Source organism: Vigna umbellata, chromosome 2, assembly GCF_029865625.1.
Source record: "Vigna umbellata cultivar VRB3 chromosome 2, Vumbellata_1.0, whole genome shotgun sequence".
Lineage (NCBI taxonomy): Eukaryota > Viridiplantae > Streptophyta > Magnoliopsida > Fabales > Fabaceae > Vigna > Vigna umbellata.
Window position 1 is genome coordinate 20018677 of NC_142166.1, and position 16887 is coordinate 20035563.

General features: G+C 35.6%; 2 protein-coding genes across 3 annotated transcripts; one reads left to right on the top strand and one right to left on the bottom strand.

Annotated features, from left to right (window-relative positions):
• The first annotated feature begins 352 nt into the window (after positions 1–352).
• On the top strand, positions 353–13402 carry LOC124843567 (Small GTP-binding protein). Of its 2 annotated transcripts, XM_047320345.2 has the most exons (22): positions 353–658; positions 744–920; positions 1053–1139; positions 1624–1680; positions 1802–1867; positions 2149–2211; positions 2753–2797; positions 2897–2997; positions 3517–3613; positions 3830–3901; positions 4257–4411; positions 4525–4582; positions 4953–5033; positions 5170–5256; positions 5394–5465; positions 5601–5735; positions 5837–5910; positions 7042–7129; positions 12295–12372; positions 12480–12555; positions 12870–12910; positions 13164–13402. In XM_047320345.2, the coding sequence occupies exons 1-22, from the start codon at positions 377–379 to the stop codon at positions 13257–13259; spliced, it is 2088 nt and encodes a 695-aa protein (XP_047176301.2). In that variant the 5' UTR covers positions 353–376; the 3' UTR covers positions 13260–13402. The 2 variants fall into 2 exon arrangements, 1 of the variants encoding a protein (XP_047176301.2); XR_015784192.1 differs by lacking the exons at positions 12870–12910; positions 13164–13402 and adding an exon at positions 8906–8957 and having other exon boundaries at positions 12480–12540.
• LOC124843572 (uncharacterized) lies at positions 8976–12287 on the bottom strand. Its single transcript, XM_088106380.1, has one exon. It carries the CDS (start codon positions 10416–10418, stop codon positions 9168–9170), a length of 1251 nt encoding a protein of 416 aa, XP_087962506.1. The 5' UTR covers positions 10419–12287; the 3' UTR covers positions 8976–9167.
• Positions 13403–16887: the final 3485 nt, after the last annotated feature.

Sequence of the window (16887 nt, forward strand, 5' to 3'; positions counted from 1 at the left end):
AACATTATGAATTGCGCAATTGATAAGTTTATCCGAAATTAAAAAAAGTATTTACAATATGAATTGTACAACTCTAAATATATTTTTGAATTTCGTAATCTAAAACTATATTACGAATTTTATTATTTAGAACTAAAAAATGTAGTTTAGATTACATAATTTAAAAATTTAAAAATGTATTACGGATTATATAATCTTCGATACAATCAGGTTGTGGAAATACATTGGTGTAGGAAGCAAAAACCCATATAAACGGGCCTGTTCAAACAGATCGAGCCCACCCAATTCCACTGAGCCCACCCAATTCCACTGCGCACATTTACAAACGTTAAGTTTGGTGTTCCATTGGCAACGGAGCAGTAGACTAAAACTTTCAATGGCCGCAGAAATATGTGGCGCGTCTCTATTCTTATCCGCTAAAACTCAGCTGCAAGTGCAACTGCAACTGCAACTGCAACAACGACACCACCAGCGACTCGCGTTCATCCATGCTCAACGAAGCAGAACAAGAAAAATCACTACCAGGTTCCACTCATCCAAACGCTGCTTTAGTTCCGGCTTTCCAAATGCTTCCACGTTTCGCCGCAGTGTTGTGTGCCAGGTCGCCAGCACCGACTTCGAATCCGCCGCCAAAGCCGGCGAGCATCGGCTCTCTAAGGTATCGTCAATTGCTTTTTCTCGTATTTTCCTCAAATTGCCCGTCGTTCGTTGCAGTAAACATGTTTGGATTGTATTGGTTTTAGGTGCCGGTGCGTAATATAAGAAACTTCTGCATCATTGCGCATATTGACCACGGGAAATCGACGTTGGCGGATAAGTTGCTTCAGGTTACTGGCACGGTGCACCAGCGAGAAATGAAGGACCAGTTTCTTGATAACATGGACTTGGAGAGAGAAAGAGGCATCACTATTAAGCTCCAGGTTCCACCATTTCGTAATCCCGTATTATATTAGCTTAATCTTGTGTAAGAGATTGGGAAATGTGATTTTAAAGTTGTCTTTCGATGTTTAGATATTTGAAAAGGTATTTTTGGCTGAATTTTATCATGGCAGGCAGCTCGAATGCGTTATGTGTTTGAAAATGAACCTTATTGCTTGAATCTAATCGATACACCAGGTCATGTCGACTTCTCGTATGAGGTATGTAATGTAGTTAGTTATACATACATGCTAACTGCCTGACTGTTATATGCTTCTTTATATTGTATTATTCTGCGGCAGTCTTGTCTCATTTCATTTCTTTCTTTATTCAAATTTAGGAGCCATAATGACATGCAACATCTATATGATTATGGAACAAAGAAACTTAAGCACCACTTGTCTTGTCAACTCTGTCCATCAAAGTAGTAGTTTCAAGAATTTGTTGCCTTAAATGGCGAGTTTTGAAAATAATTTGTTTTTAAGCTAACAATGAGAACTAAAAATTCATTAAAATGGAAAATAAAACGCTATATATTAATCACATTTTAGAATTTATATTTGTTCTTTCTAAATGACACTTCCCACTCAATTGAGTTCAAGTGTTAGAAATGAACATTATCTTCTTTTCTTTCTTTTCTGGTCGAGGTTAAACCCTCCTCGGAATCAATACAATAATACATTGGGACTATTCAACTGTGATCAGGTTTCACGGTCACTTGCTGCATGTGAGGGTGCTCTTCTAGTAGTAGATGCTTCTCAGGTGAATCTCTATGTTTTTATGCTCTTCTTTCCCCTCTGATTTTATGGCCTTTATCATGTGGGAGTGATCTTTCAGTAATTCTTGTTTATGCTTTTTGCAAAAAATTGCTTTCAAATCACAGGGTGTTGAAGCACAAACCCTAGCTAATGTTTATTTGGCTTTGGAGAACAACCTAGAAATTATCCCTGTAAGTACATTATTTTTTTTATTCCACTTTTAACTTATATTTAATTTTTGTTTTAGTTTACTGAGATACACATTATCCTTTATTGATGCTATTTTTCAATTAATAAACCCATATATATATATATATATATATATATATATATATGTGTGTGTGTGTGTGTGTGTGTGTGTGTGTGTGTGTGTGTGACGTTGGATTTTCATCACTTTTCTCAAGTCATAAAATGATAAGATAAAATGTCCGAATGTCTTGCATGTTTAGTAACACTAGATATTCTGTAACAGGTTTTGAACAAAATAGATCTTCCGGGTGCAGAACCAGATCGAGTTATCAAGGAGATTGAAGAGGTTTGTCTGCCTAGTTAGACACCTGACATCATTTCCTTAGTTAAAAGTTTTCACTTTCAAAGGGAGATAGTCTAGGATACTTCTCATTTAAGTTTGTGCTCTTATGACACTATAAATTACCTTTTTGGGTAAGAAATGAATTGATTAAGATAAGGCAACCATGAACATAAGGGTAGGACAACACAGGAGGCTAGAAAAACTACTCTGTCCTAAACGAACTCAATAGAAGATTGCTGTCACCGAGATTCTAACAATTTCTTTCCAACCAAATACACAAAAGTGAAGCTTGAGAATGCAACCAAACTTTTTGGCATTATACAGTATACATTTTGGTTACAGTAATAATTTATAGTAGTAATTTCATAGTTTAGTTACTACTGTTAGAATGGTTACAGTATACACTGCCCCAGGTATACATTTTGGGATTGGGTTAACAAGGCATCCTTTCGTGGGCATTGCTAATTCGTTTATTTATTAATTCTTGAATTATTCTTGTGATATTAATAAGAAAAATCGTGAGTGGATATTATTTTTTGTGTAGATTGTAGGTCTAGATTGTAGCAATGCGATTCTCTGCTCTGCAAAGGTTTGTTATTATTCTTTCATTCCCTGTTGTTTTCTTTGGTTTCTGATTTTACATTAATATGTGCATGTTTCTACGTGATGAAGTTACTTTCTGCTTTAGGAAGGAATTGGTATAATTGATATTCTCAATGCAATTGTTGCAAGAATGCCCCCACCTGAAGATACATCTAAAAGACCATTGAGGGCTTTAATATTTGACAGGTACTTTACTATTTTCATTCTTTTCAAAATGTTATCAGACTAATCCATTTAATGATAAATGTCTGCAATATACTATAGATTGGCATAGATTGTCATTTTAGATTTGGATGACTTTGATACCATGAAATAATTTTGGTAAGGTAAGGTCCCTACAACCTAAAAATGATAACAGGTTGAACTGAGAGTTGGTAGACTTATTGTAACATTTTAGGATCTAATTTGCATGTCTAGGCTTCATCCCATACTTTAGGTAATTCTTTTTCCCATTAATTTTGTTGTTTTGTGCTTAATGCAAGTTCAGATACCTGTACTTTATGCATCTAGTTGTTATGCAATTACTCTCTACACAGACATCCTTGGATGCATTAACTTCCATAAAGATGTGAAGTATTTACGTGGATAAAATTCCTATAGTATGTATAGCCGGTTAACACTCCTTGCATGTTGTATCAGCTAAAGTTCTTTTACATGTGGTATATATCCTTCAGGCACTCATATTTATTATTTCTTTTAATTCAGCTACTATGATCCATATAGAGGTGTTATTGTATACTTTCGAGTTGTAGATGGGTCTATAAAGAAAGGTGACAGAGTTTATTTCATGGCTAGTGGGAAGGTATAGTACGTTTCCTATTTTTTGATCCCTTATTCTTGCCTTCAAAGATACAGTTTGGTGGTGACAAGCTGTGGTATAATTGTCTGTTCGTAATTGTATTCAACATTTATCAAACCTTTAGTTATGACTGCAGACAAATTCAAACAAGTTTTAACATGTCATCAGTAAAAACTTGGTCATTATGAAGTCTGAACTTATCTAATTATTAATTTACAGGATTACTTTGCTGATGAAATTGGAGTTTTGTCTCCCAATCAACTTCAAGTTGAAGAACTGTATGCTGGTGAGGTAAAATAGTACTACTGGATGGTTAAATTAGCTGGTTGATGTATTTCATATTGCTTATGGTATTTTTGGTTTTCTCCCCCCTCCTTTTTTTCATAACATATCTTATGTACTCTCTCTATGAGAAATGAGATAAAATACTTAAAAAGGGGAATTAAAAAGATGACAAGACACAATGCATGGCAGTGGTGTATTGTTTCTGCTGAGTAACTAAGCATCTGTATGTGCATATTTTTTTATGTCATGTCAATTCCGTTCTGTGGTAAATTCATTATTGTTATTTTTGTTCTCTAAAGAAAGATAAAATAAACATTGTTTACTCACTATGACCAATGATATCTCAAGTTGTCTTTAATAGGTGGGCTATCTATCTGCATCAATAAGAACAGTAGCTGATGCGAGAGTGGGTGACACTATTACTCACTATGGAAGAAAGGCTGATAATTCACTTCCTGGATACGAGGAAGCCACTCCTATGGTGTTCTGTGGCTTGTTTCCTGTTGATGCTGACCAGTATTTATCTCTTGTTGACCATCTTCTTTCTTTCTTGAGCAAAACAATTTGATTATTCTTTAATGTATCTGAAATTAATCATTAATCATTTCCTTATTATCATTTATTGTCAGATTCCCTGATCTGCGTGATGCACTTGAAAAGCTACAACTCAATGATGCTGCACTAAAGGTTATACTGATATGTTGGAAAATACTTCATCTTTGCTTCTAGACTTTTGGCAAAGGAACATAATTTTCCTTTTCCTGTATATGCTTATTCAGATGTTTATTAAATTATTCAGTTGTACTTTTGAATTAGTTTTCTTTGGTTAGAGAAGCATTCAAAGTCTTCCAGCCTTGAAGTTTATTTAAACTACTCCATTGAGATCTTTATGCACAGCTGTCTTTTGACATTTGATGGATTATAATACAGTTTTATCTAAAGTTTTGTACCAAACAATTATTTTCCTTTATTATCCAATTTTCTTTAGAGTCGGGCTGACAATGGTAGGGTTAGTGATAAGTTATTCAAAGATTTCATTTTCTTTTCTGATTTACAGTTTGAACCTGAGACCTCGAGTGCCATGGGGTTTGGCTTTAGATGTGGGTTTCTGGGTCTTCTTCATATGGAAATTGTCCAGGTTTGCATTTTTTGAAGCATATACTCTTTGGCTTTCAGAGGAAATGCTTGAATGTTCTTATACAGGGTATAATTCCCAGAAATATGATTTATCATTCTGATTAACTATGGAAACCTGGTCTTACTTTACACTACAGGAGAGACTTGAGAGAGAATACAATTTGAGCTTGATAACAACTGCTCCAAGTGTTGTGTACAGAGTAAACTGTGTAAATGGTGATACTGTAATTTCTTCTCATTCCTAAGCTCCCTTTCTATGTACTAGATTTTTGGTTGAACTATTCGTTAAAAATGAGTTTACACTATTTTTTAAATGTCATATTAATGCCATCATTTTGTCTGAATCACAAAATCGTTGAAGGTTGAGTGCTCAAACCCATCTTTACTTCCTGAGCCTGGACAAAGGAAATCAATTGAGGAGCCATTTGTTAAGGTTAGTTCTTGCACTTCGTTCTATTTATTGTTCACCATTTTCAAGAATTGGAACAGTTAGGGAAGAACATTTTAATTCATAAGTTGTATGTGTGTGTGTATTGTTTTTATTTGTAATTAATGTAGTTGTGTACAGATTGAGATGCTTACACCAAAAGACTACATTGGTTCACTTATGGAGCTGGCACAAGAAAGAAGAGGGCAGTTTAAAGAATTGAAATTTATTGCTGAAAATAGGGCATCAATTGTCTATGAATTACCATTAGCAGAGGTAATCTCTTTAGTTCTTTTCGATGGACCTAAAAACTCATGCTTCTGTTTGACTAGTTTTTCTTTCAAGTATCTGAATTGTTTTTAATGTCAATTTTGTAGATGGTTGGTGATTTCTTTGATCAGTTGAAGTCAAGAAGTAAGGGTTATGCTAGTATGGAGTATACGTTTGTTGGGTAAATGTCTCCAAGAGCATAATTTATAGATAAAATCCACATGAGGTTCTGTTGGTTTTCAAGATACTGTTTACTACTGTGAATATTTTTCGCTCTCTAGTGTAATCAGGGTAGTTTTGATAAAATAAGACATACCTCATGTTTAGGGACTGTAAGTTAATGCAGGCATATCTGCATTTTGGATTGGCTTCTAGACATGGAAGCTATTCAATTGTAAAAACCTACCATTAAGACATTTCTAAGGCAAGAATGATGGGCTTCTTAAGTTAGTAGTTGTCTTTGAAGAAGTTAGACGAGAGGTCTAAAAGGGTTGAGGTGCATAAATAAATTTTAACTTAGTATGTAATTTTATTTTTCTATATGGTTGTACTCTAACAAATATGTGAAATAAATTTTATGTCTGAACTCTAAATATGTGATTAGGTGCAAAGTGATTTTTAGGTTATCTATTTCTTTTGAATTGTCTGAAGTTATAATTGTTTTAGTGAAATTACTAAAAGGGGTATGAAATTATTTATATCTCCAAAAACAATTCAATCCTAACACACTTTTATATGGGAATTTTAATTCATTTTATCCCCTAACTTATTTTATTTTCTTTTCTTGTAAGTGTTTATTTAGAAGTTTATCCAAATTTGTGATTTATCATCTTGTAAATAATGCAGTCTTTGCATGACACATAACTGTAGAATATATTATTTAATATACCTTTAACTCTGCATCATAAGAGGACGAGCTTTATTTTTTTAATATTTGAAGCACATAATAATTTTATATATGGTTGTAAAGTTATCCTTGCGTATTATTAAGTATTTATATATTTATATATTATTTCCTATACCCTTAGCTCTGCACCAGAGGAGGATGAACTTTATTTTTTTAATATTGGAAGCACATAGTACTTTTATATAGTTTTAAAATTATCCTTGCGTATTATTAAGTGTATATTATTTCATACAGCTTTAACTCTGCACTAGAAGAGGACGAGCTTTATTTTTTCTAACATTTGAAGTACATAAAATATTTTTTTTATATTAGTTTTAAAGTTATCCTTGCTTATTATTAACTATTAATGTTGTCTTTTCAAAGATTCTTCTAAGGCTCTAATGCTTTCTGATAATTAATTTTCAGGTACATCGAAAGTAATTTAATTAAACTTGACATAAGGATAAATGGTGACTGTGTGGAGCCATTGGCCACAATTGTGCACAACGATAAGGTAACTTGTAATTCTCTCTGTTTTGGTCTATGCATGGGTTGGAAATACATACATACATATATATATATATATATATATATATATATATATATATATAATATATATATATATATACACACACACACATATATATACATATATATGTATGTATGTATATATATTATATATATTTATTTATTTGTAATTTCCATGTGAAGAACTTAAGGAATCATACTGATTTGGAGAAACCATAATTGAATGTATTGTCTTCTATTTTTCAGAAAAAAGTTCATGGTAAATTATTCATTAACTCTGATTGCAATTGTTTAAATACAAGTACTCGGGTTGAAAACGAATACAATTCTCTAAAGTAATTTTCACTGTCCAAGTCTACTATATTATAATCGTACAGGCATTTAGACGGAAGAGAAGTGACCCATAATTCAGTAATCAGAATAGTTGGTTAGACCTGTAATTCTTATTTTTATTCAATTAGAATAATAAAAGAGAGTTGGTATAATGAAAGATTTTTAGTTAATAGAGACATTTTAATGAAACTAATGAAAAACATGTTAGGTTTCTTGATTGAAAGAAACCCAAAAAGTGCTGTTTCACACCCAAAAACACCAGTGACACCCACACCCAGCACTGAATATGGATCTTTTATTTCACCACAACCTGAGTACAAGAAAACAATCAAGGGAAAATGTTTCCCTCACAGGATGCTACTGATCCTGTCCAGCCTCTCAAACTTTCAAAAAATGTAACCCTCCAAAAGACCCAATCACACCTATATATAGTCTACTCACTAAGGAGACTATAACAGCCCAAACCTCCTAACAACAACCTGTAACAACCTATTTGTTAACAGCCTTCCTCCTAACATAAACAATCAAAACATTTTTAAGCTATACAGCTTGAAAATTGCCAAAAAAACTCATTGGATGAGATTCTCCTTAAGGACTTCTAATAGATAGATATATGAAGAAAAATTAATGAGTTTGAATTCTCATTAAGTTAAAACTAGTTTATGCATAAGTTAAAAATAAAATTTTGGAGAAATTGTATGAGAGTGCTTCTTTAAATTTGTTAGTTTATGCATAAACTAATTTTAACTTGTGGAGAAATATATTTTTTGTTCTTTTCTGGTTTAGAAGTTCTTATGGAGAAGTCATATGAGAGCGCTTCTTCAAATTAGTTAGTTTATGGATAAACTAGTTTTAACTTATGAAGATATATATTTCATATTTTTTCTTTTCTCTTCTAGAAGTTCTTATGCAGAAGTTCGTCTAAATAGATCCCAAGTAATCTCAAGATTGTGTTGTATATATTTCATATTTTTTCTTTTCTCTTCTAGAAGTTCTTATGCAGAAGTTCGTCTAAATAGATCCCAAGTAATCTCAAGATTGTGTTGTCTACTCTAGCTTTTCTTACTGTTAAAAGATCTCAATTATTAATGCATGAGATAGTGGCACTATCATGGGGTTGCAGCCTCCAACTTCTACAAAAATCTTGTTGTGAAACATTTGGCTTCATGGATGTTGTGCCTGCTTTTGCACCAGAAATGAGAGCACCTCACGAGTATCTTGGCTATTACTGTGAACAGAGGCCAGCCCCTCCAATTTTCTGTGTATCTGACCTGTTTTGTTGAGGGATTGTTTTATAATTCTCCCTTTTTTCATTGGAGTGCTGTGAAGTGTTTGGATACAATCATTATATATCCTACATTTTCTTGTGTGGGCGTACATTTATCTAAACATTCTCATTTTGCTTCTATTTTTTCTCATACTGTGATAGGTTTCCGAAAGAGAAACCTAATCAAGAACGCTCCAAACACCACACGTAACAGGTACACAATAGAGAAAAAAGAATTAAACTGAGTATTATTCACAAAAGAATGGTCTGTGCAACTACAGATACAAAGGGCTTAACCCCCTCCACAGGACAAAGCCTGTCAACAACCTAACTGCCAAAAGTCCCCCCTCCACTAAACAAACAACTATTTATACAACTCCTCTGCCTCCTATCCTAATCCCCTTTCCCATTATATCCAAATACCCTATGTCCTAACATTACCCTTTTCTCCTTCAACAACCTTGTCCACAAGGTTGAACTCAGGATATTGATCCTGGATAGTCACCAGGTATATAACTCCAATCCTCACAAACCCGAATTGCTGTTCCAGACGAATCGCAATGAATACTAGACTCAACATGTTAGCAAGCAAATGAATAATCCCAGCGTGTAACCAAATGCAAGTGACAAGTCTCCATCCTTGATGCCCGTTCTCAACATTATCCCACCGAAGGGCTCCCATCTTGGTCAATGTTGAATAAGAAGGACCAAGCAACGGATTCTCCTGCATAAGTTCGAAGGAGAACCTTCCAAGGAACTTGGCCATGCAGCCACCTTGGGGACCGAGGTTATTCTTGGGACAATTGTTGATGTACATGGAAATAAGAAAAACAACAATATTAGCAACCACAAACATAGGAACCAGCCATGATGTCCAATTGGTATCAGCTTCGTAAAGATTAGAAGACTCATGCGCAGTGTAGTTTTCCTCTGTTCTGTTGTTCTTGGTTCTCCCACCGCCAGTCTCAAGATCTCTTCTGACCATAATTTTTTGTCTCTCGATCAAACCCAATTTCCAAGTCTCAAATTTTATTCTGTAAGGATGCTTTGTATCACGAGGTGGTGGTAAGCCCTGCACCTCCTGAAATACTCGGTAGTGCGCCTGCAGCACTGCCTCTGCTTTCTGCTCACCTGTCAAGTCAACTGGTCCCTCACCGTCCACCTCTTTCTCCACTTGGCCCCGATCCCAAACCATCACCCATGACTCAGCATCTGTCAACTTTAATAAAGCCTGAGGTTCAACCAACTGTCGGGGCAAAGCGGGGTCACCTTGTATCATCACCTTCTTACCCTCCAGGTTATACCCCATGGTCATTTCTTTCCAATTTATCATCACCTCCCCTAGTTTAGCTAGCCATTCAACCCCCAAGATGACATCTACACCGCCCAGTTCGAATAAATGGAGTCTCTCCTCAACTGCTGCCTCTGCCAGAATAATTTCTACCTTCTCACAACACCCTCTCGTCTCCCTTCTCTGACCATCGCCCAAACTCACCTGATAAGGAGGTGTGTCTTCTATGGACAACTTCAGCTCTTCCGCCAATCTCCGGCTAATAAAGTTGTGACTGGCCCCGCTGTCAATGAGTACTAGTACCCCCCGGTCTCCTATCATTCCATTCAACTTCATAGTTTTGGGCTGAGTCAACCCCTCTGCCGAGCAAGCAGACAATTCCATAGGTTTCAGCTCCGATTCTACCCGTCGCTTGCGTCATCCTCCTCATCCTCCGCCAAAAGCAGAACGCGTAAACTCGTCTCCGAGCAGCGGTGGCCGGGAGCGAAAGGCCCCCCACATCGAAAGCATCATCCTTCTTCTCTTCTTTTGAGGAATTCGGGGTATGGTAAGTTCCACACCATCCTTCCTGTATTAACACTTCCTTTGATCGTACTCCCTTTCATGCTACTTGTCGTTGCGTTTCCATCTCTCCTGACCGACCCATGTCCCTCTGTTTCGCCTGACCGATTCATTGACTGGCGATCGGTCTCGCCTCGTACAACTGTCTTCATAGTTCGCGTCCTCGCTGGGTTCACCTTAAAGCAGTTCCAACCTCCTCCTCTCGCTCTGGACATCGCGTCTTCCACATCCCGCGCAATCCTCATCGCACCCATCAATTCTTGAGGATCTTGAATGTGAACCTGCCCCTTAATGTCTTCTCGTAGTCCGGAGAGGAAATATCCCAATACCAGTTCCTTCGATAATCCACGGGTCTGACCCAATAATATTTTGAAATTCCTGACGAACTCCTCCACTGATTTGTCTTGTCGCAGCGTTGCAAGCTGCTCAAACACAGTTCCCCTGAACCCTCCTCCGAACCGACTAATCAACGCTGCTTTCAGTGCCGACCAAGATCGGTTCTTGGCTTTGTCTTTCTAAAATCTAAACCAATAACTCGCACTACCTTCCATACTAATGTATGCGACCTCCACCTTGTCCTCCTCCGCCACCTTCTGAATATCAAAGAAGCGTTCCGCTCTATTAATCCAACTGTGAGGCTCCAGTCCTTCAAATGCCGGCAGATCCACTCGTTTTCGCCAATTCTGCTGTATCCCCACGTTATCGCGTCTTCCTTCATTGTCATTCACCGAGATGTTGCTCCCTTCAGAATTTCCGTCATGATTGTTAGTTGGCCCCCCATTATCCTCATAAGTTGTTGCATGTCGTGACGCATAGCGGCGGTCTCGCCTTTGTCCCCTCCATCGTGATCTCAAGATTCTTCAGTCTTGCCTCCGTAGTTCCCTCCATCTCCGTCACACGCCCCTCTTGATCCGGCAGGTCGGACCAATTGATAGGTTTCCGAAAGAGAAACCTAATCAAGAACGCTCCAAACACCACACGTAACATGTACACAATAGAGAAAAAAGAATTAAACTGAGTATTATTCACAAAAGAATGGTCTGTGCAACTACAGATACAAAGGGCTTAACCCCCTCCACAGGACAAAGCCTTTCAACAACCTAACTGCCAAAAGTCCCCCCTCCACTAAACAAACAACTATTTATACAACTCTTCTGCCTCCTATCCTAATCCCCTTTCCCATTATATCCAAATACCCTATGTCCTAACATACGGTCTCTTTAAAGCTATGGTTAAAAAATAAAAGGAAACAAATTGTACGGCTTTGATTCAAATCTAAGTGGTTTATTTAACTATTTAAACTACTATATTCGAATCAATGACGGGTAAACAACAACAATCCTTACAATCCTCACCCTCCTCTTAATTCCTCGCATCTCAACGTTAACTGCTATTTCACTACACTACTATCACTGATTCTTTCCCTTGCACATACCTCAAGTGCTTTTGCCTCTAATTGCTGGACTTTTGAACCATGAAATATCACAAGATACTATTTTAACTATTTAAAAAATTATCTATGGCTCACTTGGTTTACTGTTCACGTCTCACTGCTAGTCCCGTCTGCATAAGCTATACTTCATCATGTATTATATAGGCTACACCATTATAGTTAAATTTGGGGCATATCTTGTGATTATACTTTTTAATTTTGATGTCTACAAATTATCGGAAAATCAGCTGAAGCTTTTATTTTCAGGCGTATTCTGTGGGAAGGGCTTTGACTTTGAAGTTGAAGGAGCTCATACCACGACAAATGTTTAAAGTACCAATTCAAGTAAGCATTGAGTACACTTCTATTGTTAATTTTTCAAAAATATTTATTCAAAATCATTAAGCTAACCATGATAACATTAACATATATGCTTGGTCACTTTATTCTAGGCATGTATAGGATCAAAAGTGATTGCCAGCGAAGCGATATCTGCAATACGGAAGGATGTACTAGCCAAATGCTACGGTGAGATAAATGGAAAACCTTAGGGTTTGTCTTGCTTAAACATGCTTAAAAATATTTAAATCATTATTACCACCGCGATGAAATCTCTTAACTCGTTTTTTCGTGTTCCTCTTCCCACATATTTTGAGAAGAATTCCTAACCATGTGACTCTTCCTATTATAAGTGAAATTTCGTTCTTATGTAGATATTTAGAAAATAGAAACTACGAACAATATTGTATTTGGTACAAGACATCCATCTTTCACTTTATTTTTTCCTCGTACTGATCCGATTGCCTGGATTGCCTTGCAATTTTTTCTCTTTGATCTTCTAGGTGGTGATATTACAAGAAAAAAGAAATTGCTTAAGAAACAGGTATAGTCTAGTATATAAATTCACGAATCTTTTGTTGTATTAAGGTTATCAAAATGGATGTCTAGCTATGTATACATGTATCTATAGATGTGTGTTCTCACTTCAGTTCCAGTAGTATTTTTCGTACAAATAAGTATGGTTATTACTTGATCAATATGCATGGTGGGAATGGAAAATTACTTAAACGCATTTGATGTTTTAATTCTGATTTATGCCTTTGATTGCTCTACTATTATCGTCTCTTTCTAACCAGGCTGAAGGAAAGAAAAGGATGAAGTCTATTGGTAAAGTTGATGTTCCCCAAGAAGCTTTCATGGCAGTTTTGAAACTTGAAAAGGAGGTAATATGAATGTGTTTCCGTGTAAGTTGCAACATGATCTGAAATTGTAAATATATTAAGAAAATATTAGAATCTTGGTCTCTTTTTGTATGGCATAATTCTTCCATTGTAATTCTATTATTCTTAATTGCATCATATATAATTTTGGATCATTAGCAAATTCTGTTTAGCTTTAAAACTTGATATATTAAGGTTCTAGTTAATGCCTTAATCGTCAAGACTTATCATTTATTGCCAGAATTCGGCCACCTGAAATGATCACTTACTGGTTGCTGTATGGACTCTGTCAATGCTAAGTTGCTAATATACACATATACACAAACAGTAGGGACATAAGTGGGATAGAGACAATAATGATGATGAATAAAGTGCATTTTTTATTATTTATAATTGTGGTCTCTAATATATTTTTAATCTTTTCGTCCTTGATAAATTTTTCATTGTTTTCTTATCGCAATCAGATTTTGATAGTTCTTTATACAGTTAACTAAAGTGATTTAACAATTTAATTTAAGATTTTTACGTAAGCTTTTAGGGACCAAAAATAAAATAAAATAAAATTAGGTTTAAATCCTCGGATAGTCCTTATATTAGTTCATGAATCTCAATTCGATCTTGTTCAAAACGGTCTCAATTGGAACCTAAATTTTGTAAATTATTAATAATTAAACATTTTTTGTTAAGTGGTATGAAACAATGTTAAGACGTGCTGAGTTGTAATATTTGTAGAGGACAGGTCATTCTGGATTAATTTTAGTGGTTGATGTGTCGCATGATGATAATTTACATGTGGAGTGAATTATGACTTGTAATTCTCCACCTAAATTATGGTTCTGATGTGAAAGGGATTCTTAGGACGCGAGGACATAGAGAAGGTTTTATGGTGATTGTTTTGGTTTTATAACGATGGCGCATTGCAAAGTTGGGTTATGTGGCCTTTTCCTTTCTGTTGGTTGAAGAAGCTAATGGAAGCAGTACGCGAGGTTTCTTGGAGAAGATGAAGTTTGTGTAAAGCTTGCGAGAATTTCTTGTTGGTTTCGATTTGCAGGTGATTTGCTGTTGTGGCGTGATGGAGAGGCTATGATGGTGTGATTAAGCTCGCTATGAAGGACGATTGCGTGAGGATTTCATACTAGGGTTTCGTTTTCTCTGCAGGTTGGAACGCGATTTGGGTTTTGTTGATGATTAACAACGAGGTTAATGGTTTTGCAGTGAGGAGCTTGCAAATTCGCGAGTTAAAGTTTTAATTTGCGTTTTTATGGGGTCTTTTGGTTTTAGGTTATTTATGATTACATGTGCATGACGATGGAATTGAATGTTCCATGGTCCCTGTAATTGCACGATTTGGGTGGCGCAATTCTCGCAAATTGGTTTTTGCAAGTTCGTGAAGATTATTCACGGTAGAAGAGGAATGAAGACACGAGATTGTGGTGGTGCTTTTATAGTTTGCGTCTTGGTTATGATTTTGGGTTTTTCACAATCTGAGTTTTCTGGTTTTCAAGTCTTCACAGAGGCGCGATCATGGTGCAATGATGGAACTCACGATTTCTGTGATTAGGGTTTCGTCATGGTGGCAAAACGACTGCTTTGTGATTAATTTGATGGGTGTGTGACACATGAAAGATGTTGCTCGTGGTGGTGATTGAAACGAACATGGTGGAGTCGAGGTAGTCTAATGGAGATGACGACAGTGCGAAATTTGCGGTGGTACGATGAAGATGAGTGTTTATAGTTTTATTAATAGCACTATTTTAAACGAAAAGACTGAATGGAGAATTTTAAACAAATATGAGAATCATCTGAAGATGTAAACCATAAAATAATTAAGAAGTAAACTAGTATGCGATCGACCGAATACATAGAAACGTAGTGCAATGTCGTGCCTTGAAATTGGTTTAATAACATTGCCTAGCTACAAAATTATGGTTTTGGTAAAATTTATATTGTTTTCCTAAAATTATATTTGACTGATAAAAACTAAGTGATGATAGAACTTGAATCATAAATGAGATAAAAGATTATTTGATCTAAAAATTTAATTATATACTATGCATTACCTAAAATCAACATTTTATCCGATTCAACCAATTTGTTATGTAAAGAGTACATACCTCTTTCCTAGCTATGGTAGAAAATAATTTTAACCGAACAAATTATTGTGCAAAATGACATGCACTTCCTTAAATTTGATAGGCTGTCGTTGAAGCTATCAAATTAATACTACTTTTCAAGGCAACTTCAGTATTGTCAAGTAGTATTCAAGAAAGTAGAAAGGGTTAAAGTAACCCTGAGTCGTCTCCCAACGAATACGGAATGCCTTTTAATATTTGAATCTTATGAATGCAATGCAATGTTCAAGAATAAAAATGATTATTCACAATGAATTCAAAGATAATTGTTCAATTGATTATTATTTAAGTTTCAAATTAATTAAAGTACATTCTTAATTAATTTGAGGGCGATCATGCACAACCAAAGTAAATTCTCAATCAAATGCAAAACCTTTCTAGATTATTCACAATGAATTCAACCAAAGTACATTCTCAATCAAATCCTATTGTGTTTAATCATGTCTATTCTTAAATCGCCTAACCAAATTAAAAATTAATCAATCAAAGTAAATTCTCAATTGATTATAGTTGAAATTATTACTACCAATCAAAGTACATTCTCAATTGATAGTAAAAATCATTTAATCATATGAAAGTTTCTAAATTAAATCAAAGTAGATTCTCAATTAAAGTTAGAAACCCTAGAACTCTAATAATCAATATGCATGTAGATTCAAACACATTATGATGCAAAAATCTTTGTTTTTAATTTGTTAGAGAGATGAAAGACATAGAGAGAGAACAACTTAAATCAATAATCAAAATAAACAATTGAATTAAGTCAATCTAACCTCAGAATCCATGATGGAATTACAGCAGAATAGCCCTAGATGTTTAGCTCTCCATGAATGGAGTTGGATACAAGATGAAATAAGAGAGAGAGAGAGAAGTGTTGAATGTATGAATGAAGTCAAGTGAAGTCCTTTTCTTCCTCCCCTAGGTCTCTTTATATAAGGCTTGATTGGGCTTGGATTCTGAATATTCAGTTGACAGAATCTTTTATCTTATATCTTCCAAATAACTAAAAGATTTAGATAATTATAACATTATTTGGAAGATAATTATAATTGAATTTTATCTTTTAGCTTTTCTGACTTTTCAAAATTGCACAAATGCCCTGAAATTTCTTCTATCTGCACTTTAGCCCCTTCAGAATTCTCCAAACTTGCACAAGAAGCCCCTGCTGACCAACTTTGACCAGAGAGGTTGCGCCCAATGAGGGACTGACACGTGTCAGCCCCTTTCCCACCCAAAATTAGGGTTCTGCAGATTGGGGGAAAGGAGCTTTCTTTGTGCCGCCACGCCTATTCTCTCTTCGCGTTAGGTTTCGCTCCTTCTCTACAGGTTTGAATGCTTACGGAGGAGAAGATGTTATGGCTTGATCTCACGATTCCCATGGTGGCACAATTTGCTTCTGGTTTTTGTTGTAGTTTTCTTGATATGGGTTAGGGTTCTTGCAGGTTTCGAAATTGAAGGCGTAACGTTGGTGAAGGAGATGACGACCATACGAGGAGGTGTGAGTCCCG

What these genes read in the sequence shown, in the direction of transcription:
- LOC124843567 (XM_047320345.2), top strand. Translation starts at nt 377, where the DNA reads ATGGCCGCAGAAATATGTGGCGCGTCTCTATTCTTATCCGCTAAAACT. An exon ending in ATGTCGACTTCTCGTATGAG is followed by an intron (nt 1,140 to 1,623) that starts GTATGTAATGTA and finishes AACTGTGATCAG; the next exon opens with GTTTCACGGTCACTTGCTGC. An exon ending in CAATTGTGCACAACGATAAG is followed by an intron (nt 7,130 to 12,294) that starts GTAACTTGTAAT and finishes TTTTATTTTCAG; the next exon opens with GCGTATTCTGTGGGAAGGGC.
- LOC124843572 (XM_088106380.1), bottom strand. Translation starts at nt 10,418, where the DNA reads ATGGAATTGTCTGCTTGCTCGGCAGAGGGGTTGACTCAGCCCAAAACT.